Source organism: Psittacula echo, assembly GCF_963264785.1.
Source record: "Psittacula echo genome assembly, chromosome: 17".
Taxonomy (NCBI): Eukaryota; Metazoa; Chordata; class Aves; order Psittaciformes; family Psittacidae; genus Psittacula; species Psittacula echo.
Window position 1 is genome coordinate 7,390,194 of NC_137753.1, and position 19,145 is coordinate 7,409,338.

The 19,145-nt window shown below is 61.4% G+C and overlaps 3 protein-coding genes across 4 annotated transcripts in view; 2 read left to right on the forward strand and 1 right to left on the reverse strand.

Moving 5' to 3' along the window:
* Window positions 1–1,309: 1,309 nt before the first annotated feature.
* SVBP (small vasohibin binding protein) lies at window positions 1,310–2,309 on the forward strand. Of its 2 annotated transcripts, XM_080631274.1 has the most exons (3): window positions 1,310–1,399; window positions 1,658–1,779; window positions 2,135–2,309. In XM_080631274.1, exons 2-3 carry the CDS (start codon window positions 1,660–1,662, stop codon window positions 2,219–2,221), a joined length of 207 nt encoding a protein of 68 aa, XP_080487400.1. In that variant the 5' UTR covers window positions 1,310–1,399; window positions 1,658–1,659; the 3' UTR covers window positions 2,222–2,309. The 2 variants fall into 2 exon arrangements, with proteins under 2 accessions (XP_080487400.1, XP_080487399.1); XM_080631273.1 differs by lacking the exon at window positions 1,310–1,399 and having other exon boundaries at window positions 1,498–1,779.
* Window positions 2,310–2,954: 645 nt separating this feature from the next.
* TMEM269 (transmembrane protein 269) lies at window positions 2,955–5,240 on the reverse strand. Its single transcript, XM_080631286.1, has 4 exons — window positions 3,882–5,240; window positions 3,475–3,806; window positions 3,191–3,394; window positions 2,955–3,093 (listed from the first exon to the last, which is right to left on the reverse strand). Exons 1-4 carry the CDS (start codon window positions 4,094–4,096, stop codon window positions 2,963–2,965), a joined length of 882 nt encoding a protein of 293 aa, XP_080487412.1. The 5' UTR covers window positions 4,097–5,240; the 3' UTR covers window positions 2,955–2,962.
* A 12,508-nt stretch (window positions 5,241–17,748) lies between these two features.
* Window positions 17,749–19,145, forward strand: part of HSPG2 (heparan sulfate proteoglycan 2) — a gene marked incomplete at both ends in the record, with an annotated part of 38,256 nt that continues 36,859 nt past the window's right edge. Inside the window, 3 exons of the mRNA XM_080631007.1 lie at window positions 17,749–17,941; window positions 18,579–18,656; window positions 18,784–18,843. Coding sequence (XP_080487133.1) covers window positions 17,749–17,941; window positions 18,579–18,656; window positions 18,784–18,843 — 331 coding nt within the window. The remainder of the gene's footprint in view (window positions 17,942–18,578; window positions 18,657–18,783; window positions 18,844–19,145) is intronic.

Genomic DNA, 19,145 nt, shown 5'->3' on the forward strand with positions numbered 1-19,145 from the left:
GGTGGGGGGGGCTGGGCTGCTGCAATAAAGGATTTGGTGAGAAGGGGCTGGGTGATGGAGACCCCCCCCCGCCAGGGCATCCTGCACTATGGGTACTGCACCATGGGGCACGTGTCTGCTGTGCCATAGGTACTGCACCGTGCCATGGGGGCCCATGGCATCAGTTCTGCACCATGTATGGGGCACTATAGGTACTGCACCGTGCCATGGGGGCCCATGGCATCAGTTCTGCACCATGTATGGGGCACTATAGGTACTGCACCGTGCCATGGGGGCCCATGGCATCAGTTCTGCACCATGTATGGGGCACTATAGGTACTGCACCGTGCCATGGGGGCCCATGGCATCAGTTCTGCACCATGTATGGGGCACTATAGGTACTGCACCGTGCCATGGGGGCCCATGGCATCAGTTCTGCACCATGTATGGGGCACTATAGGTACTGCACCGTGCCATGGGGCATTGGGATGTGCCGTGCCATAGGTTTTACTCCATGGGGCACTGGTGTGTTCAATGCTATAGGTACCACTTGGAGCTGTGCGGTGCTGGGGTGTGCCACGCCATGGGGCGTTCACCGTGCACTGCGTGGCTCACTGTGCCGTATGTACTGTGCTGTGCCATACTGCGCCACAGCCCTGGGCACACCGGGGGTCTCTATAGGGGAGGCTGCCTGTGGGGCTGGGCTATGTGTGGGACACAGTGGGGAGGGCTGGGCAGCCCTGCTTGGGGTTGGGTTATAGGAGGTGGTGTATAGGGGGGGGCTGTGGGAGGTATGATGTACTGGGGGGCTATAGCAAGGGTGTGATCTATAGGGGTAGTTTGGGTGGGGGGTGGTTTATCCAGGGGTGTGATCTATAGGGGGCTATATAGGGATGTGATGCATAGGGGATGTGATGTATACAGAGTACTTTATAGAGGGTATGATGTAGGGGGGGTGTCTGTATAGAGGGTGGGATTTAGGGGGGTGTGATCCATAGAGGGGCTATGGGGGAATGTGGTCTATAGGGTGTGATCTTATAGGGGTGGGTTGGGTATGCAGGGGTTGTGATGTATGTGCGATCTATAGGAGGGCTATGGGGCTATGTAGGGGGTGAGGTGTATAAGGGTTACGCTATAGGGTGGGGCGTCCAAACAGGGGGTGGGATGTATAGAGGGTCAGCTATCCAGGGGCTGTGATGTATGGGGGGGCTATACATAGGGTATGATATGTAGGGGCTGGGGGGAAGGTTGTCCTCCCGCCCGCAAGGGGGCGCGTTCGCCCTTCTGGCTCAGGCGGCTGCGCATGCGCGACTGGACCGGGGGCGGGCGGGCACGGACGGACACAACGGAGGCGCTTCCGCGCGTGCGCCGGGAGGCGGGGTCGCGCCGCCGCCATCTTGCCCCGGGAGCGGGCGCGCCGGTACCGGGGGGGGGGGTGGTTGAGGGACACGGTCGGGCCCTATGGGGCTGAGGCCTGCGGAGATGGGGAGGGGGTGTGGGGCTGTCGGGGTCTGTGGGGCGATGGGGACGTGTGGGGTGCCATAGGAGCCTGTGGGGCTCGGGCTGTGTCACTGGTACCTGGTGTTGGAGGGGCGGTGCTGTGGGGCCCATGGGGCTGTCATGAGGGGACGGAGCGGTCTGGGGGGGCTCGGTGGTGACCCCCCCCTCACACCTCCAGCCATGGAGGCGGGCCCGGGCGGGCGCAAGGAGCGGCCGAAGCCGCGGGAGCCGGCGGCGCGGCTGGAGAGGGCCCGGCAGAGGGCGGCGCAGCAGGAGCTCAAGCAGCGGCAACGGGCGGAGGTGGGCACCGACCGCCCCTTGTGTACCCCTTGTGTCACCCCCTCTGCCTGTACCCCCCCCTTGGCCACCCGGTTTTTCCCCCCATGTCTTTCTCTTTGTCCCCCCCTTTGTCCCCTGCTCTGTCCCCCTTGTGTCCCCCTTTCTGCCTGTACCCCCCTTTGTCCCCCCCTTGTCTTTCTCTTTGTCCCCCCCTTTGTCCCCTGCTCTGTCCCCCTTGTGTCCCCCTATCTGCTTGTACCCCCCCTTGTCCCCCCTTTCCCCCTCTTCCCCCCCTTTCCACCCCGTTTCCCCCCTTGTCCCCCCCCTTGTCCCCCCTTTGTCACCCATTGTCATCTTTCCCCCCCTCTTCCCGCAGATCTATGCCCTGAACCGGGTGATGACGGAGCTGGAGCAGCAGCAGTTCGACTCCTTCTGCAGGCAGATGCAGGCGTCGGGCGAGTGAGCCCCCAGCCCCCTCTGACCCCGCGTTATTTATTAGCAAAGAGCCCCTTGGTTTGGGGGGGTTTTCTAAATAAACCCTGTGCTGGTCCCGCGTGGCTCCGGTGCTGCTGGGAATGGGAATGGGAAGCACTGGAGTGGGGCTGAGTGCCAGCGCAGCTGCAGGCACCGGCTCCAGCTCCCGGTGCTGGGATCGGGACATGGGGCTGGATCCAGCTGCTGGAGCCTCCCCGGGGATCCCGGGTTGCGCTTCGCTTCCATCCTCGCCCTCCAGCTTTCCAGAGGGTTTGGATCCGTGGATCTAAGCCTCGCTTCCCTCCATCCCTATCCCCTCTCACACTGAGGGGGGGATCAAACACGTTTGATGGGTAAAACCATAAACCCCAACATGCTGCTGGTGACTTGGGTGTTAAAATCCCTCTGGACATTTAGCTCAGCGGCTTCCTCCCCTCCAGGGAAGAGTCTTCCTCGGATCTGGGGGTGTAAATCCCCCCCTTGTGATCCATTAACAACACACAGTGGGAGCGATCCCTAAATTTGATGTTCCCCCACGCAGGGAAGGGGCTTGGGGGTCTCTGGAGTGGGTGACGGGGGCTCCTTCGTCCCCCATATGAGGAGTGGGGCACATGGGGTGTGCTTGGGGCAGAGTTGTTCCTACAGCTCCGTTTCTTCCCTTTTCTAAACAGGTTTGGATTTGGAGAGGAATGAAGGGAGATGCTGGTGGAGGAGGAGGAGGAGGAAGGCTTTAGTAGGTGTTAGGCAGGGGTTGGGCTTTGCAGCTCCAGATGGCAAAGGGGAACACGATGTAGGACATGGACCAAGCGAGGCAATAGATGGAAGCCACCGTGGCTGGCGAGAAGAGGACAGCGGCCACCCCTGCGGGTTGGGAAGAGCCGTTGCAATCAGCCCCTTCTTCCTCCTCCTCCATCCCAGCGGGGTTTAACCCCTCTTCATAGTTCCACCCCATCCTTACCTCCAGCATAAACCACTTTCTTCCAGAGCTGGGACTCCAGCACCTTGTCATGGGGGTAGAAGCCCCGGTCCAACATGAAGAGGATCATGATGGCAGCGGTGACCCGCAGCAGGGTGACATTGCCCCCGGACAGCAGGAAGGTGCCTGCCAGCAGCGAGGATGCGTAGGGACAGGGCAGCCCGCGGTAGGTGAAGGGGATCCCTGCTGGGTGCCACACATTGAGCCAGGAGGAGGAATCACCCCCAAACCCTTTCTTAGTGCCCCCCCCCAAACGCTCCTCTTACCGCTGGAGAAGAAGCAGAGGCGGGCGAACACGGCCAGCACATAGGCAAGGGCCAGCGCCCCGCTCAGCACCCCCTGCGGCTGCAGCAGCAGCGCCGTGGCCAGCCCGAACGTGGTGAAATCGGCGAAATCATCCAGCTTGGCACCTGCAGGCAGCGAGCAGGGAGCTGCCGGGGGGCACACGGGCACAGGGAGTACCCCCACGGTGGCTTCCTGGTGTGGTGGGACCAACTCACCCAGTGCCGAGCAGGCGTCGAGCCGCCGGGCGACAGCACCGTCAGCCAGATCCAGGAGGAACCCCACAAGCAAGAGCCAGCAGGAGTGGTGGTGCTGCCTGCGGAGGGCAAAACCTGGGTCACCCCCCTCTTGTCACCCTCTTTGTCACCTCCTTTTCCCTCCACCCTACTACCTGTTGAGGCTGCAGAGGATGGAGGAGAGCCCGGCCACCAGGTTGGCCACTGAGAGCCCGTTGGCAGCGTTCCTCCGGATGAATTCCAGTGCTCGGCTCCGACCCCGTCCCGTCTGCTCGCTCAGGAACAGCTTCTTGGTGGACTGGAAAACACCTGCGAGGCCCCAAGGAGGCGGTGACCGCCAAGCCAGCGCCGCTTCCAAGTGGGGACTCATCGGAACACCCCCCCCGATGTACCAGCTTGGTGCCCCCAACCCCTTCCAGCGCTTGGGAAGGGGCTGGAGGGGAGGTTTTGGGGGTGCTGGCTGCTCCCCATCTCCAACCAGAGCCCCCAAAGCTCTTTAACAAGCCCGAGGTGGGGTTTTGGCAAAGCTCTGCCTCGCACCGGCGGCGAGAAGAAAACCAGGTCAATGAGTAAAACAAGCACAGGACTGAACAGGATGGATCAAAACGAAGCCAAACCCCAGCTTAGACTAAACGCCAACCCCGGGTTTAAGCTCTATGGATCTTATATACCTATAGGCTAAGCTTTAGAGACAGAGTTTAAGGGTCATGTCCTACTAGCGGGCTTTGCCCCCTGCCTTTGCCGTGCTCCCAAAGCTGGTGAGATCCTTCATCTGAAAGAAAACAGGACGTCAGAGCAACACAAAAGCCACCCCCATCCCCTCAGCCCTCCCTGTACCCGCTCCCAGTGGAGCCCGAACCTGAGCATCACCAAAACGCCGCCAAAACCAGCTTCCCCGGGGGTCAGAACCCCCCCAAACCACCCAAAACCCCCTCCAAACCCTTCAAACAAACCCTTTGTTGCAAGGAATTCCCGGTTTTGGGAATGTCGCTGGGGCTGGTGGCTCTGTGTGCCGCTGGCGACCTTTGGACACCGCACCCGAGCTGCCGGTCTGGGCAGAGCCGGGTGGCTGGGGATGGAAAATCCCCCTTCCCGGCATCACAGCCTTGGCTTTCTCCAGCTCCGGTGGGATCTGCGGCTCCGAGCCTGACCCCGGCACCATCTTCCCCTGTTTTCCCCCATGGCTGGGGTTGTTCGGGTGGCTTTTGGGTGCCCAAAGGTGAAAAAGGGACAAAACGCGGTGGCTTTGGGGCTCGCCGTCACCGTCGCTCTGCTCCCTCGGCCCGGGCAGGATCATTCCCAGTGTGGAGTTACCGGTAAGCATCACCCTGCCAGGGCATTGCCGTGGCACCCATTGCCCGGTTTGGGCTGGTTTAGTCCCAAAAGCAAGGCTGGGGGGGCGGGGGGATGTTTGTGTGTCATCCTCTGCCCCACACTTCCACCAGAGCCTTTTATCCCTGTTTCTGGGCTGCAAACAGGCAGTTTTGGCTCATCCCTGGTGACACCGGGTGCAATACAGCGGTTGTGCACCCCAGGAGGGTCTCACCCCCCAGGACCGAGGGACAACAGTGCAGAATTCACCCACTTCGGGGGCTGTTTCCTTGATTTTACCTTTTCTGCCCCAATTCCCAGGGCAGTGCTCAACCGACGACCCCTCATTTGCTGCTGAACCCCCAAAGGTGGGGATTCGTGGGGGGGGGGGAACAACGCCTGCTGCCGGGAATGGGGATCCCGGGGCGTCGTGGTGGCACTTACCGACCGGCGGTGACACCATCCACATGGCTGCGGCGCTGCCGAAGGGAAACTGAGGCCGAGCCGGGAGTGGCGCTCGCCGAGATCCTGGAGTTATATAAGGAAAAGCTCCGGCGGCTGAGTCACGCGGGGGTGGATCCGGCCAGAGGACACGGACACGGCCATGGACACAGGCATGGACATGGACACGGGCATGGCATAGACATGGATGTGGAGACAGGCATGGAGATGGACACGGACATGGGCATGGCATAGACATGGAGATGGAGACAGGCATGGAGATGGACACAGACATGGAGATGGACACGGACATGGGCATGGATACAGGCATGGACATGGACACAGGGGGCTTCAGAGGGGACTGGCACCCCCAGAGAAGGAGGAGCATCTGGGAGGCCGTGCCCTGCTCACAGCACCCATAGCAGGCTCACAGCACCCACACCATGCTCACAGCACCCATAGCAGGCTCACAGCACCCACACCATGCTCACAGCACCCATAGCAGGCTCACAGCACCCACACCATGCTCACAGCACCCATAGCAGGCTCACAGCACCCACACCATGCTCACAGCACCCATTCCACACCCACAGCACCCTTGCCAGCCTTGGAGCACCCTTAGCAGGCTCGCACCACCCCTGCCAGGCTCGCAGCACCCATTCCACACCCGCAGCACCCACGCCAGGCTCGCACTGCCCATGCCAAGCTCGCAGCACCCACGCCAGCCTCATTGCACCCATGCCAGGCTTGTAGCAGCCATGCTGTATGTGTGACACCCACGACTTACCAATAGCACCCATACCAGCCTTGTACCACCCATATCACCCTTGCAGCACCCATACAATGTACATAGCACCCGTGACGGGCTTGTAGCACCTATAACAGGCTCATGGCACCCATACCCTGCTTGTAGCACCCAAGCCAGGCTCCTAGCACCCACACCACCCCCCAGCACCCCCCCTATGTCCGTCCCCCCCCAGGGCTTCTGTCAGGCAGCACCCACTTGTGCAAGGGCGTCACGAGTTGGGGCGGCCTCAGCCAGCCCCGCGCCAAGCAAAGGGCCGGCGTGTGCCGGGCGCTGCTGCCGGGACACCGCGGCGAGACCAAAGGTCCCCGGCACCCGCCACCGGGGCCAATAAAACTGAACAGCAGGAATTTTCCACCGGGATCGCAATGGGAATTGCGGGGGGGGGCGGGGGTTGGATCCAGAGCCCCCATCCCGGGGGTGCTGGGGGTCCCGGGGTCACCGGTAAAAGGGCTCTTTGTTCCCCGGTCACGCACCGGTGGTAGCGGTTGCGAAGCGACGGCCATGGCCATGGGGCACCCGGAGGGGACCATCCCCGCGGCCTCGGGGCGCCTCGGGGAGCTCAGCCCCGGGCGCCAATCACGGCAGCGTTAAGGTGCGTTGGGGTGCATTAAGCACCTGTGGCATTAAGTTGCGTCGGAGTGCCAGTCCCTTTGGCATCACGGCGCCCATCCCCGTGGTATCTGGGTGTCTCAGGGTGCCCATCCGTGGCTTCAGGGCCCCGTCCCTATTGTGCCTGCATGTCTCTGGGTGCCCATCACTGCGGCACGGTGTCTGGGTGCCATCCGCGTGCTGTCTGGGCACCTCCGGCTGCCTGTCCTTGTGGCACCTGGGTGTGTCTGGGTGCCCATCCCCGTGGTATCTGGATGGCCTTGAGTGCCCATCCCCGTGGCGTCTGGGTGTCTCCGGGTGCCCATCCCCGTGGTGTCAGAGCACCTCTGGGTGCTCCCTGTGCCTGCTCTGCCAGTGCCATCTGCTGGCACCCATCCTGCCCCGGGGCCCACAGGAACTCACATGTGCCAGGGCCATGGGGTCAATTGCCCAGTGCTGTGCCACGGGCTCATGGTAGGGGGGGGGGGGGGCAGCACCCCGATACCCCAGCACCATGGTACTGTGGTACCCTAGTGGCCTGGCATCCTGGTACCCTGGCACTATGGCACCCAGTACCCTGGTACACCAGCACCATTATAGGTCAGTCTCCCGGCACCATGGCACTGTGGTACCCTAGTGCCCCAGGACCATGGCACCATGCGCCTTGGCACCCTGGTACCCTGGCATCCCAGCATCCTGCCATACCAGAGCTGTGGTACCCCACCACCATGGCCCCAGGTACACCAGTGCCCTGACATCATGGCATCCCATTTCCCCAGCATCCCGGCATTGTGGCACCCGTCACCCTGATTCACCAGCGCCTTGGCATATCGGCACCCTGGTACCCTTGGCACCCTGGAACACCACCACGGCACCACAGCACCTTGGTACCCCAATACTCCAGTACCACGGTACTCCAATACCCCAGTGCTCTGGTGCTGCAGCACCCTGGCACCCCAGCACCCTGCCATCGCAGTGTCCCATTTCCCCAGCACCCCGTCCCCCCTCAGTGGGGCAGGCCCAAAGGTGGACACACAGTGGCCACTGTTGGGTTTGGGACCCTGCTGCAGCCCAGCACTGAGACACCACTGGTGACACCGAGCACTGAGCCGAGCCCCCTGCCACTGAGGGACCCCCCCAAGTCACCCTGGGGTACGGATGGGGACAGGGCCACAGGGGGGTCCCAGTGTGTTCTGACCCACGCACCCCAGCCCAGTGTGGCACTCCCATTGCAGCTGGCCTTGGGGCTGTCAGTGCAGATCACGGTGTAGCAGATGGAGAGGACACCCCCCCATCCATTGTCCATCCATCCATCCATCCATCCATCCATCCATCCATCCATCCATCATCCATCCATCCATCATCCATCCATCCACCCACCATCCATCCATCCATCCATCAATGCATGCATGCATCCATCATCCATCCATGCATCCATCCATTTATCCATCCATCCGTCCGTCCGTCCATCCATCCATCCATCCGTCCATCCATTCATGTGCATGCATCCATCCATCCATCTGTCCGTCCATCCATGCATGCATCCATGGATGTATGGATCATATGCATGCATCCATCATCCATCCATGCATCCACCCACTCATTCATCCATCCATCCATCCATCCATCCATCATCCATCCACCCACCCACCATCCATCCATCCATCCATCAATGCATGCATGCATCCATCCATCCGTGCATCCATCCATCATCCATCCATGCATCCCTCCATCCGTCCATCCATGCATCCCTCCATCCGTCCATCCGTCCATCCATCCATCCATCCATCCATCTACCCACCCACCCACCCATGTATGTGTCTGGGATGTGTCCACATTCATCCATCTGTCCAGCCCATGTCCATCCATCCATTCATCCCTCTGTTCTATCCCTGTGTCCTTCAAGAACTCCATCCTCCCATCCTTCCTTCCATCCCTCCGTCCACTCATCCATCCATCCCTGCATCCATCCATCCTTGCATCCATCCATCCATCCCTGCATCCATCCATCCCTGCATCCATCCATCCCTGCATCCATCTGTCCGTCCATCCGTTCATCTGTCCCTCCATTTGCCCCTGCTTTCTTCAGGTCCTCATCTTTCCCTCCACACCTGTATCCTTCCCTCTATCTCCCATCCCTCCCTGCATCCCTCCAACCACCTCCTCATCCATCTGCCCCCCCGACCCCCAGGTAGTCACTGGTCCAGACCCAGATTTTCAGGAGTGGGATCCCTGTCAGGCAGGGATGCACCCATCCTGCACCCATCACCTTCCTGCACCCATCCTGCACCCATCACCTTCCTGCACCCATCCTGCACCCATCACCTTCCTGCACCCATCCTGCACCCATCCTGCACCCATCACCTTCCTGCACCCATCCTGCACCCATCACCTTCCTGCACCCATCCTGCACCCATCACCTTCCTGCACCCATCCTGCACCCATCCTGCACCCATCACCTTCCTGCACCCATCCTGCACCCATCACCTTCCTGCACCCATCCTGCACCCATCACCTTCCTGCACCCATCCAGCACCCATCCTGCACCCATCACCTTCCTGCACCCATCCTGCACCCATCCCCTTCCTGCACCCATCCTGCCCCCATCCTGCCCCCATCACCTTCCTGCACCCATCCAGCACCCATCCTGCACCCATCACCTTCCTGCACCCATCCTGCACCCATCACCTTCCTGCACCCATCCTGCACCCATCCCCTTCCTGCACCCATCCTGCCCCCATCCTGCACCCATCACCTTCCTGCACCCATCCAGCACCCATCCTGCACCCATCACCTTCCTGCACCCATCCTGCACCCATCCTGCACCCATCACCTTCCTGCAACCATCCTGCACCCATCCTGCACCCATCCTGCACCCATCACCCTCCTGCACCCATCCAGCACCCATCCTGCACCCAGCACCTCCCTGCACCCATCCTGCACCCAGCACCCTCCTGCATTTGTCCTGCACCCAGCACCTTCCTGCACCCATCCAGCACCCATCCTGCACCCATCACCCTCCTGCACCCATCCAGCACCCATCCTGCACCCAGCACCTCCCTGCACCCATCCTGCACCCAGCACCTTCCTGCACCCATCCTGCACCCAGCACCTCCCTGCACCCATCCTGCACCCATCCTGCACCCATCACCCTCCTGCACCTGTCCTGCACCCAGCACCCTCCTGCACCCATCCTGCACCCAGCACCTTCCTGCACCCATCCTGCACACAACACCCATCCTGCACCCATCCTGCACCCAGCACTTTCCTGCACCCATCTTGCGCCCAGCACCCTCCTGCACCCTCCTGCACCGAGCACCCTCCTGCACCCATCCTGCACCCAGCACCCTCCTGCACCTGTCCTGCACCCGTCCTGCACCCAGCACCGCCCTGCACCCATCCTGCACCCAGCACCTTCCTGCACCCCCCTGTGCCTCCTATGGCCCCTATAACCCCCCGTTCCCCCTATAACCCCCCCCCCACTGCCCCCTGTGCTCGGGGGCTGCCGGCTCCCACGGGCGCGCTCGCGTCACCCCCGTGTCCCCGCCGCCGTTCGCGGCGCCGCCCCGAGGTGTCCCCACGCACCCCGTGTCCCCGAGTGACTTCCCCCGCGCTGTCCCCGTTCCCAGGGGCGCCCCCGTGGCTTCCCTGCGCGCCCCCGTGTCCCCACGCACGTGCACAGGGGTGTCCCCATTCACCCCCTTGTCCCCGTGGGAATCCCCGGGGTGTCCCCGCTCTCCCCTGTGTCCCCCTCTCAGCTCCCAGCGGTGTCCCTATGGCGTCCCCACGCACCCCCGTGTCCCTGTGCAAGCTCCCGCGGTGCCCCCCTTGTCCCCCACATTGTCCCCGTGTCCCTCTGGGAGCTCCCATTGCTGCCCCCATGCCCCCCCGAATGAGTCCCCAGGGGTGTCCTCGTGCACCCCCTGTCCCCATGGAAGCCCCCAGGGGTGTCCCCACGCCCCCCCCCGTGTCCCCGAGTGACTTCCCAGAGTTCCCCCCCCATCCCCGTGTCCCTTTAAAACTTCCCAGGGGTTTCCCCCCCTTTCCCTCCTCCCCTCTTTTACACCCCCCCCCCCTTTGCGCGCTCCCGTTGTGCCCCGCCCCGCGTTGGGGGGGGGTGGGGGGGGGTGGAGGGGGTCAGACCGGGTGGGAGGGGCGGCCCCGGGGCGGTGGCGGCGGCGGCGGCGCGCACGGAGCGGAGCGGAGCGGGACGGAGCGGGACGGGCCCGGCCGCAGCGGGCGATGGGGCCGCGGGTGCGGGCGGTGCTGGGCGCGCTCCTGGCGCTGTGCGCGCTGCCGCGGGTGAGTGCGGGGAGCGGGGGGGGGGCGGTGGGGCTGTGGTCCCCCCGTGACGTTCGTGTCCATCTCCCCCCCTCCCCCCCCCCATGGGGTTCGCGCCCTCCCCCCTCCTCCGGAGGTCGCTTTCGCATCCCAGAGTTGGGGTCCCCCCTCCTTGGGTTGGGGTCATCGGGGGTTGGGGGCCATTGCGGGACTTGGGGTCCCGCACGGAGTCCGTGGAGTGCGGGTTCCCCCATGGATTGGGGCCCTAAAGGAGTTGGACCCCCCCACCCCGCCCCGTGCTGTTCGTGTCCCATTGTGGAGTGTGGGTGCCCCCCCCCCGGCATCATTTGGGGTCTCCTGAAGGAGTTGGGGAGTTCGCGTTCCCCCCATAGAGTTCGTGTCCGCTCCCGCACTGGGGGTCCCCGCACTGCTTGGGGTCCCCTCCCGCGCCTGGGGACCTTGGAGGAGTTAAGGGCCCCCCCGGAGGTCAGGTCCCGCCGTGAGCTTCGGCTTCCTCCCACCCCTTGGGTCTCGCCGCTAATTGGGGTCCCCTGAGCAACTTGGGGACCCCCCCGAGGTTCGGGTGCCCTGAAGCTTTTGGGACCCCTTCAAAGTATTTGGGGAGGTTGCGCTGAGCCCAAAGGGAATTTGGGGGTCCCCCCCCATCTGTACATGAGGCCGAGGGGTCCCCCCTTGCTCTGCTTCCCAAAGGAATTGGGGTGTCCCCCCCCCGACCCCAGGCCCGGCTCCCTCCTGGAATCGGGGTCCCCCCGGGGCACAAGATGCTGGGCCCGCAGCCCCGAAGGCGCTGGGGGCTGTCCCCCCCCCCAGCACCAAGTCTTGGGGTCCCCATCCCCATGCCCTGCCCCCTTGGGGTCCCCTGAACTGGGCAGGCGGGGGGGGGTCCCCCGGGGGCACACGAGGTCACCAGACCCTGCCCCTCCTGGGGTGGGGGGGGTCCCCACCGCCCCCCTCGCTCTGAATGGGGGGGGTCCTATAGGGATGCGCTGTGATTTTGGGGTGCTGCCCCCCCCGTCCTGCCCCCCCATCAACCCCCCGGCCCCGTCTATATTTAAAGGTGACCGGTGGCGCCGGCCACCCTAAAAATAACCCACCCAAAATACCCCCCCCCCGGGGGGGCACGTCTGGGGTGCCCCTGGGGATGGGGGGGGTCCACACCGGGGGGGGGTCAGTGACACCTCGGGGTGCTCCCTTTGGGGGTGCAGGGTGGGTTTGCGCCGTGGGGCTGCGCACCCCCTATTTGAGGGGGGGGGTCCCTAAACTGGGCAGGGGGGGCGATGGTGATGTGTGAGGGGGTGATGGCGATGTGGGGGGGCCCCCATGGCGGGGGGGGCGGTTTGGGGCTGGTTCTGTGCCCGGCGCTGGGAACAGAGGGGGCCTTGTGCTGAGGCCATGCTGGCAGGGCTGCCCCCCCCCACCATGGGGCCCGCACCCACGTCCCAAGGGGGGGGTGATGCGGACAAAGAAGGGGGGGTCCCCCCATTTATCATCCCCCCCAGGCCCATTCTTCTATGGGACGGGGGTGTTTGGGGACACCCTGATGCGCTGGCACCCCCATAACCCCCACCCAGGGCGCGGTGCTGAGGAATGTGCTCCCCCCCCGGGATAACCGCAGTGTTGGGGGGGGGCAAAGGGGGGGTTCCCATTCCCCCTATGGGGGGGGTCCCGTGTGGGGCTCCCCCCTCCCCAAGGGCTGCGAAGGGTTAATGTCATGGGGGGGGGGGGCGGGCGCGGCTGGAATGTGCGATAAGATCATCAGCCCGGGGGGGGGGAAGGGGGGGATGGGGTGTTGTGCCCTTCCCCCCCCATTGGGGACACTTGGGGACACTTTGGGGTCCCCCCCCTCAACTTATGTTTCCACCCCCCCCTCCGCACGTGGCTTTACTCTCGCCCATTGCCAAAGATGGCCCGGGCCGGGAGGAGGAGGAGGGAAATGGGGGGGGGGGGAGGAAGGGCAAGGGGGGGACCGGGGGGGGGGGGCAGCTCCGGGTCCCCTCGGCTCGCCCTGGGGCGTTCCCGGCCCCCCCCCCCCCCCCCCATCCCAACCGCCCGAGCGGCTCTTTCGGGATAAATTAGGCAATGCCAGCGGCGAGGAATGCGGCGGGGGGGGGAAGGAAGTTTTGGGGCCCCCCCGGGAGCCGCTTTGACCCCGCAGCTGTTTCACCCCCAAACCTCTGGGGGCCGTAGGGGGGGTGAAGCAGCTGTGACCCCCTCCCCCCCCGGGGAGCAGCATCCCACCATCTGTGCTGGCACCGAACACCCCCCATCCCGAGAATGGGGGGTCCCGGCCCCCCCCCCAACCCCTGGGAGGGGGAGGCTGGTCCCGGGGGGGGGAAACGGGGATTTTAAGGGGGAACCACCTTTTCCATGCGACCTTGGGGGAACAATAAGGCTGGGGGGGGGGGGCCGCTATTAATAACCCCCCCCCGGGTATTATTCCTGGTGTGCGTCACCTCCTCTTCCTCGGCCGGATGAAGTAATGGGGGGAGCGGCTAGACTGAGGGGAGGGAAGTCCAGTTTTGGGGGGGAATGTCCAGATTTGGGGGGTTATGTCCAGATTTGGGTGAAATGTCCGCATTTCGGGGGTTATGTCCAAAATTGGGGTGGAATGTGCAGATTTTGGGGTGAAATGTCCAGATTTTGAGTGAAATGTGCAGATTTGGGGTGAAATGTGCAGATTTGGGGGTGAAATGTCCAGATTTGGGGTGAAATGTGCAGATTTGGGGGTGAAATGTCCAGATTTGGTGTGAAATGTCCAGATTTGGAGGTGAAATGTGCATATTTGGTGTGAAATGTGCAGATTTGGGGGTGAAATGTCCTCATTTGGAGTGAAATGTCAAGATTTGGGTTGAAATGTCCAGGTCTGGAGTGAGATGTCCAGATTTGGAGGTGAAATGTGCAGATTTGGGGTGAAATGTTCAGATTTGGGTGTGAAATGTTCAAATTTGGAGTGAAATGTTCAGATTTGGGGGTGAAATGTGCAGATTTGGGGGTGAAATATGCAGATTTGGAGTGAAATGTGCAGATTTGGAGGTGAAATGTTCAGATTTGGAGTGAAATGTTCAGATTTGGAGGTGAAATGTGCACATTTGGAGTGAAATGTGCAGATTTGGGGGTGAAATGTTCAGATTTGGGGGTGGAATGTCCAGATTTGGGGATGAAATGTACTCATTTGGAGTGAAATGTCCAGATTTGGGGTGAAATGTGCAGATTTAGGGTGAAATGTCCAGATTTGGAGGTGAAATGTGCAGATTTGGAGTGAAATGTTCAGATTTGGAGGTGAAATGTGCAGATTTGGGGTGGAATGTGCAGATTTGGAGTGAAATGTCCAGATTTGGGGTGGAACGTGCAGATTTGGATTGAAATGTCCAGATTTGGGGTGGAATGTCCAGATTTGGGGTGAAATGTGCAGATTTGGAGGTGAAATGTGCAGATTTGGGGTGAAATGTGCAGATTTGGAGGTGAAATGTGCAGATTTGGGGTGAAATGTGCAGATTTGGAGGGGAAATGTGCAGATTTGGGGTGAAATGTGCAGATTTGGAGGTGAAATGTGCAGATTTGGGGTGAAATGTGCAGATTTGGAGGTGAAATGTGCAGATTTGGGGTGAAATGTCCAGATTTGGGGTGAAATGACCAGATTTGGGGTGGAAGGTGCAGAGTTGGGGTGGAAGGTGCAGAGTTGGGGTGGAAGGTGCGTACTGGGGGGTTATGTCCGGACCCGGCGGTCACAGCGCTATGTGAGGGTCACACCGTGGTTTCGGGGTCACATCCGTGCCCCGACGCTCGGCGCTGGCGGGACCGGGTGCCGCTTCCTCGCCCCCCCTCGCCGGCCCCGCCCGCGCTCCCCCGGGTGCGGGGCAGGATCTGGGATGGGAGTGGAAAATGTGAGCGGCGGCGGCAGCGTCCGGCCGGGCGCGGGGCCACGGCGGAGACGCGGAGGGGGCGCTGGTGTCCGGTGCGGGGCGCTTCCGGTAACGGGAGCCGCGAGTGTGTGAGTGTGAATGTGAATGTGTGTGAGTGTGAATGTGTGTTCATGAGTGAGTGTGTGTGTGAGTGTGAATGTGTGTGTGTGTGTGTGTGTGTGAGTGAATGTGTGTGTGTGTGTGTGAGTGTGAATGTGTGTGTGTGAGTGTGTGTGTGAGTGTGAATGTGTGTGTGAGTGAATGTGTGTGTGTGAGTGAATGTGTGTGTGTGAGTGTGTGAGTGTGAATGTGTGTGTGAGTGTGAATGTGTGTGTGTGTGAGTGTGTGAGTGTGAATGTGTGTGTGAGTGTGAATGTGTGTGTGTGTGAGTGTGTGAGTGTGAATGTGTGTGTGAGTGTGAATGTGTGTGTGTGAGTGTGTGTGTGAATGTGTGTGTGAGTGTGAATGTGTGTGTGTGTGAATGTGTGTGTGTGAATGTGTGTGTGTGAATGTGTGTGTGAGTGTGAATGTGTGTGTGTGTGAATGTGTGTGTGTGTGAGTGTGTGCGTGTGTGTGTGTGAATGTGTGTGTGTGAGTGTGAATGTGAATGTGTGTGTGTGAGTGTGAATGTGAATGTGTGTGTGTGAGTGTGAATGTGTGTGTGTGTGTGAATGTGTGTGTGTGTGAATGTGTGTGTGTGTGAATGTGTGTGTGTGAGTGTGTGAGTGTGAATGTGTGTGTGTGTGAATGTGTGTGTGTGAGTGTGTGTGTGTGAGTGTGAATGTGTGTGTGAGTGTGTGTGAGTGTGAATGTGTGTGTGTGAATGTGTGTGTGTGAATGTGTGTGTGAATGTGTGAGTGTGTGTGTGTGAGTGTGAATGTGTGTGTGAGTGTGAATGTGTGTGTGTGTGTGTGAGTGTGAATGTGTGTGTGAGTGTGAATGTGTGAGTGTGAATGTGTGTGTGTGTGAATGTGTGTGTGTGTGAGTGTGTGAGTGTGAATGTGTGTGTGAGTGTGAATGTGTGTGTGTGTGAGTGTGTGAGTGTGAATGTGTGTGTGTGTGTGAATGTGTGTTTGTGTGAGTGTGTGTGTGAGTGTGAATGTGTGTGTGTATTCAGATGGAGCTGAGCACGGACATGCTTGGTGCATGAGTGGGGGAACAATGGCTGAGCACCCACATGCTCAGTGCAGAGATAGGGGGTGATGGCTGAGCACAGATGCTCTCATTGCATGTGTGTGGGGCAGCAGCAGAGCACCCACATGCTCAGTGCATGCATGGAGAGGTGATAGCTGAGCACCCACATGCTTGGTGCATGGGGGGGGAACAGCAGCCGAGCACCCACACACTCGGTGCACATGTGCAGGGCAGCAGCCAAACACCCACGTACTCAGTGCATGCGGGGGCTCCTCCGTGCCTCAGTTTCCCCCTTTGCCCCCCCCCAAGCATCCAGGGCTGGGCTGGCACCCATGGACCCCCTCTCCCCAAGCCAGACCCCACTGGGGTGCGGGTTCCTCTCATGTCCCCCTTGTGTCCCCCTTTATCCCCCCCCACCGTGCCCCCATCCCCGTCCCCCCCCCAGCGCCGCATTAATCCCCCAGCACTTGTTTGCTCAGAAAGTGCTGCCCCGACGGATTCCTGACCGCGGCGCGGGGGCACCGGCCGGGGCTGCACATGCGTGTGCGCAGGCGTGGGGTGATGCGAGATGCACATGCGTGTGCGCAGGCGTGGGGCGATGCGAGATGCACACGCGTGTGCGCAGGCGTGGGGCGATGCGAGATGCACACGCGTGTGCGCAGGCGTGGGGCGATGCGAGATGCACACGCGTGTGCGCAGGCGTGGGGCGATGCGAGATGCACACGCGTGTGCGCAGGCGTGGGGCGATGCGAGATGCACATGCATGTGCGCAGGCGTGGGGCGATGCGAGATGCACACGCGTGTGCAGGCGTGGGGCGATGTGTGGGGCACACAGGTGTGCGTGGTCATGGTGTGCACACACGCATTTGGTGGTGCCAACATACGTGTTGGTGTGCACATGGATTCCTACATGGGTGCACATATGTAGCAGTGTGAATGCATGTGCACAAGCACATCTGTGTGCACACACATACATCCCTGTGGCAGTGCATGCACATAGTGCGAACGCATGTGCATAACGTGTCAGTGTGCACATGCATCCCTGTGTCACTACATGTAGATAGTGGTGCATGTGCATAACATGTGTCAGTGTGCACGCACATCCCTGTGTCACACATGTGGGTAGTGGTGCATGTGCATAACATGTGTCAGTGTGCACGCACATCCCTGTGTCACACATGTGGGTAGTGGTGCATGTACATAACATGTGTCAGTGTGCATGCACATCCCTGTGTCACTACATGTGGGTAGTGGTGCATGTGCATAACATGTGTCAGTGTGCATGCACATCCCTGTGTCACACATGTGGGTAGTGGTGCATGTGCATAACATGTGTCAGTGTGCACGCACATCCCTGTGTCACACATGTGGGTAGTGGTGCATGTGCGTAACATGTGTCAGTGTGCATGCACATCCCTGTGTCACACATGTGGGTAGTGGTGCATGTGCATAACATGTGTCAGTGTGCATGCACATCCCTGTGTCACACATGTGGGTAGTGGTTCTTGTCCATGGCCATGTGTCAGTGTGTCACCCATGTGTGTGTGTACCCACGTGTGCCGGTGCCATGCGTGGGCACCCACCGGCGCTGTTGCATGTCCCCAGGGCAGCCAGGGCCTGGCCGAGAGCTCCTTCCCCGAGGACACGGTGTCGGACCACATCGGGGGCACGCGGGGACACCGCTTCTACCGGCACCTCTCTGATGACGAGGACCTGGTGGCATCCGGTGGTAAGGGGGGACCAGGGGGTGGCACTGGGGTGGTGGCACCGCGGGTGCTGAGCGCTCTGTCCCCATTGCACCAGGGACCTTGTGGCATCCAGCGGTAAGGTGGCAGTGGGTGGGTGTCACTATGGATGGGTGCCACCAGGGCTGGGTGTCACCATGGGTACCACTGGCTCTGTCCCCACTGCAGATGGCACTGGGGACCTGGTGGCATCCAGCGGTAAGGTGGCAATGGGTGAGCAGATGGCACCATGGATGGGTGTCACCGTGGTTCAGTGTCACCCTAGGTGGGTGCCACCAGGGCTCAGTATCACCATGGGTGGATGCACTGTGGGTGGGTGCTACTCACTCTGTCCCCATGCAAATGGCACCAGGGACTTGGTGGCATCTTGTGGCATCAGGTGGGTGGGTGGCACCATGGCTGGATGTCACCGTGGCTCGATGCCACCATGGGTGCCACTCACGCTGTCCCCATTGCAGATGGCACTGAGGTGGCATCCAGGGTAAGGTGGCAATGGGTGGGTGGGTGTCACCATGTCTGGATGTCACCATCGGCGTGCGTCACCCTGATCGGTGTCACCGTGGGTGGGTGTCACCGTGTCTGGATGTCACCCTGGTGCCACCCTTGCTGTCCCCATTGCAGATGGCAGTGGGGAGGACGGCAGCGGCACCCCATGGCCGAGCGCTACCCACGTGCCCAGCTTGGGGCTGGCACCCACCGGTAAGGGGGCACCGAGGGTAAGGGGCTCCTGTCCCCCGCCTGTCACCGCCTGTCACCGCGCTCAAGCTCTGTCTCCTCCATCCTCCTCTTCCTCTTCTTCTTCTTCCTCTTCCTCCTCCTCGGGCAGCGCCTGGGCCCCCCCCCGTGCCTGCGGGGATGGTGGTGGCCGAGGACGAGCCCCCACTGAGTAAGTGACACCTTGGGGGCCCCCCCCCGGCTGTACCCCTATGTGTATCCCCAGTGCTCTATGGGGGGGGGTAAATATGGGGGTCACAGCTGGATATGGGGGTTGCAGATGGATGGGGGTTGCCAATGGATATGGGGGAGTCACAGCTGGATATGTGGGGTCACAGCCTGGATATGGGGGGAGTCACAGCTAGATATGGGGGGAGTCATGGCTGGATATGTGGGGTCACAGCCTGGATATGGGGGGAGTCACAGCTAGATATGGGGGGAGTCATGGCTGGATATGGGGGGTCACAGCCTGGA

Excerpts from the sequence above, each read along its gene's own strand:
- SVBP (XM_080631273.1), top strand. The coding sequence starts at position 1,600 with ATGAGGGGACGGAGCGGTCTGGGGGGGCTCGGTGGTGACCCCCCCCTC. Across the intron at positions 1,780-2,134 it reads AGCAGCGGCAACGGGCGGAG|ATCTATGCCCTGAACCGGGT; the intron begins GTGGGCACCGAC and ends CTCTTCCCGCAG.
- TMEM269 (XM_080631286.1), bottom strand. The coding sequence starts at position 4,096 with ATGAGTCCCCACTTGGAAGCGGCGCTGGCTTGGCGGTCACCGCCTCCT. Across the intron at positions 3,807-3,881 it reads ATCCTCTGCAGCCTCAACAG|GCAGCACCACCACTCCTGCT; the intron begins GTAGTAGGGTGG and ends TGCCCTCCGCAG. Across the intron at positions 3,395-3,474 it reads CCTCTGCTTCTTCTCCAGCG|CAGGGATCCCCTTCACCTAC; the intron begins GTAAGAGGAGCG and ends TGTGGCACCCAG.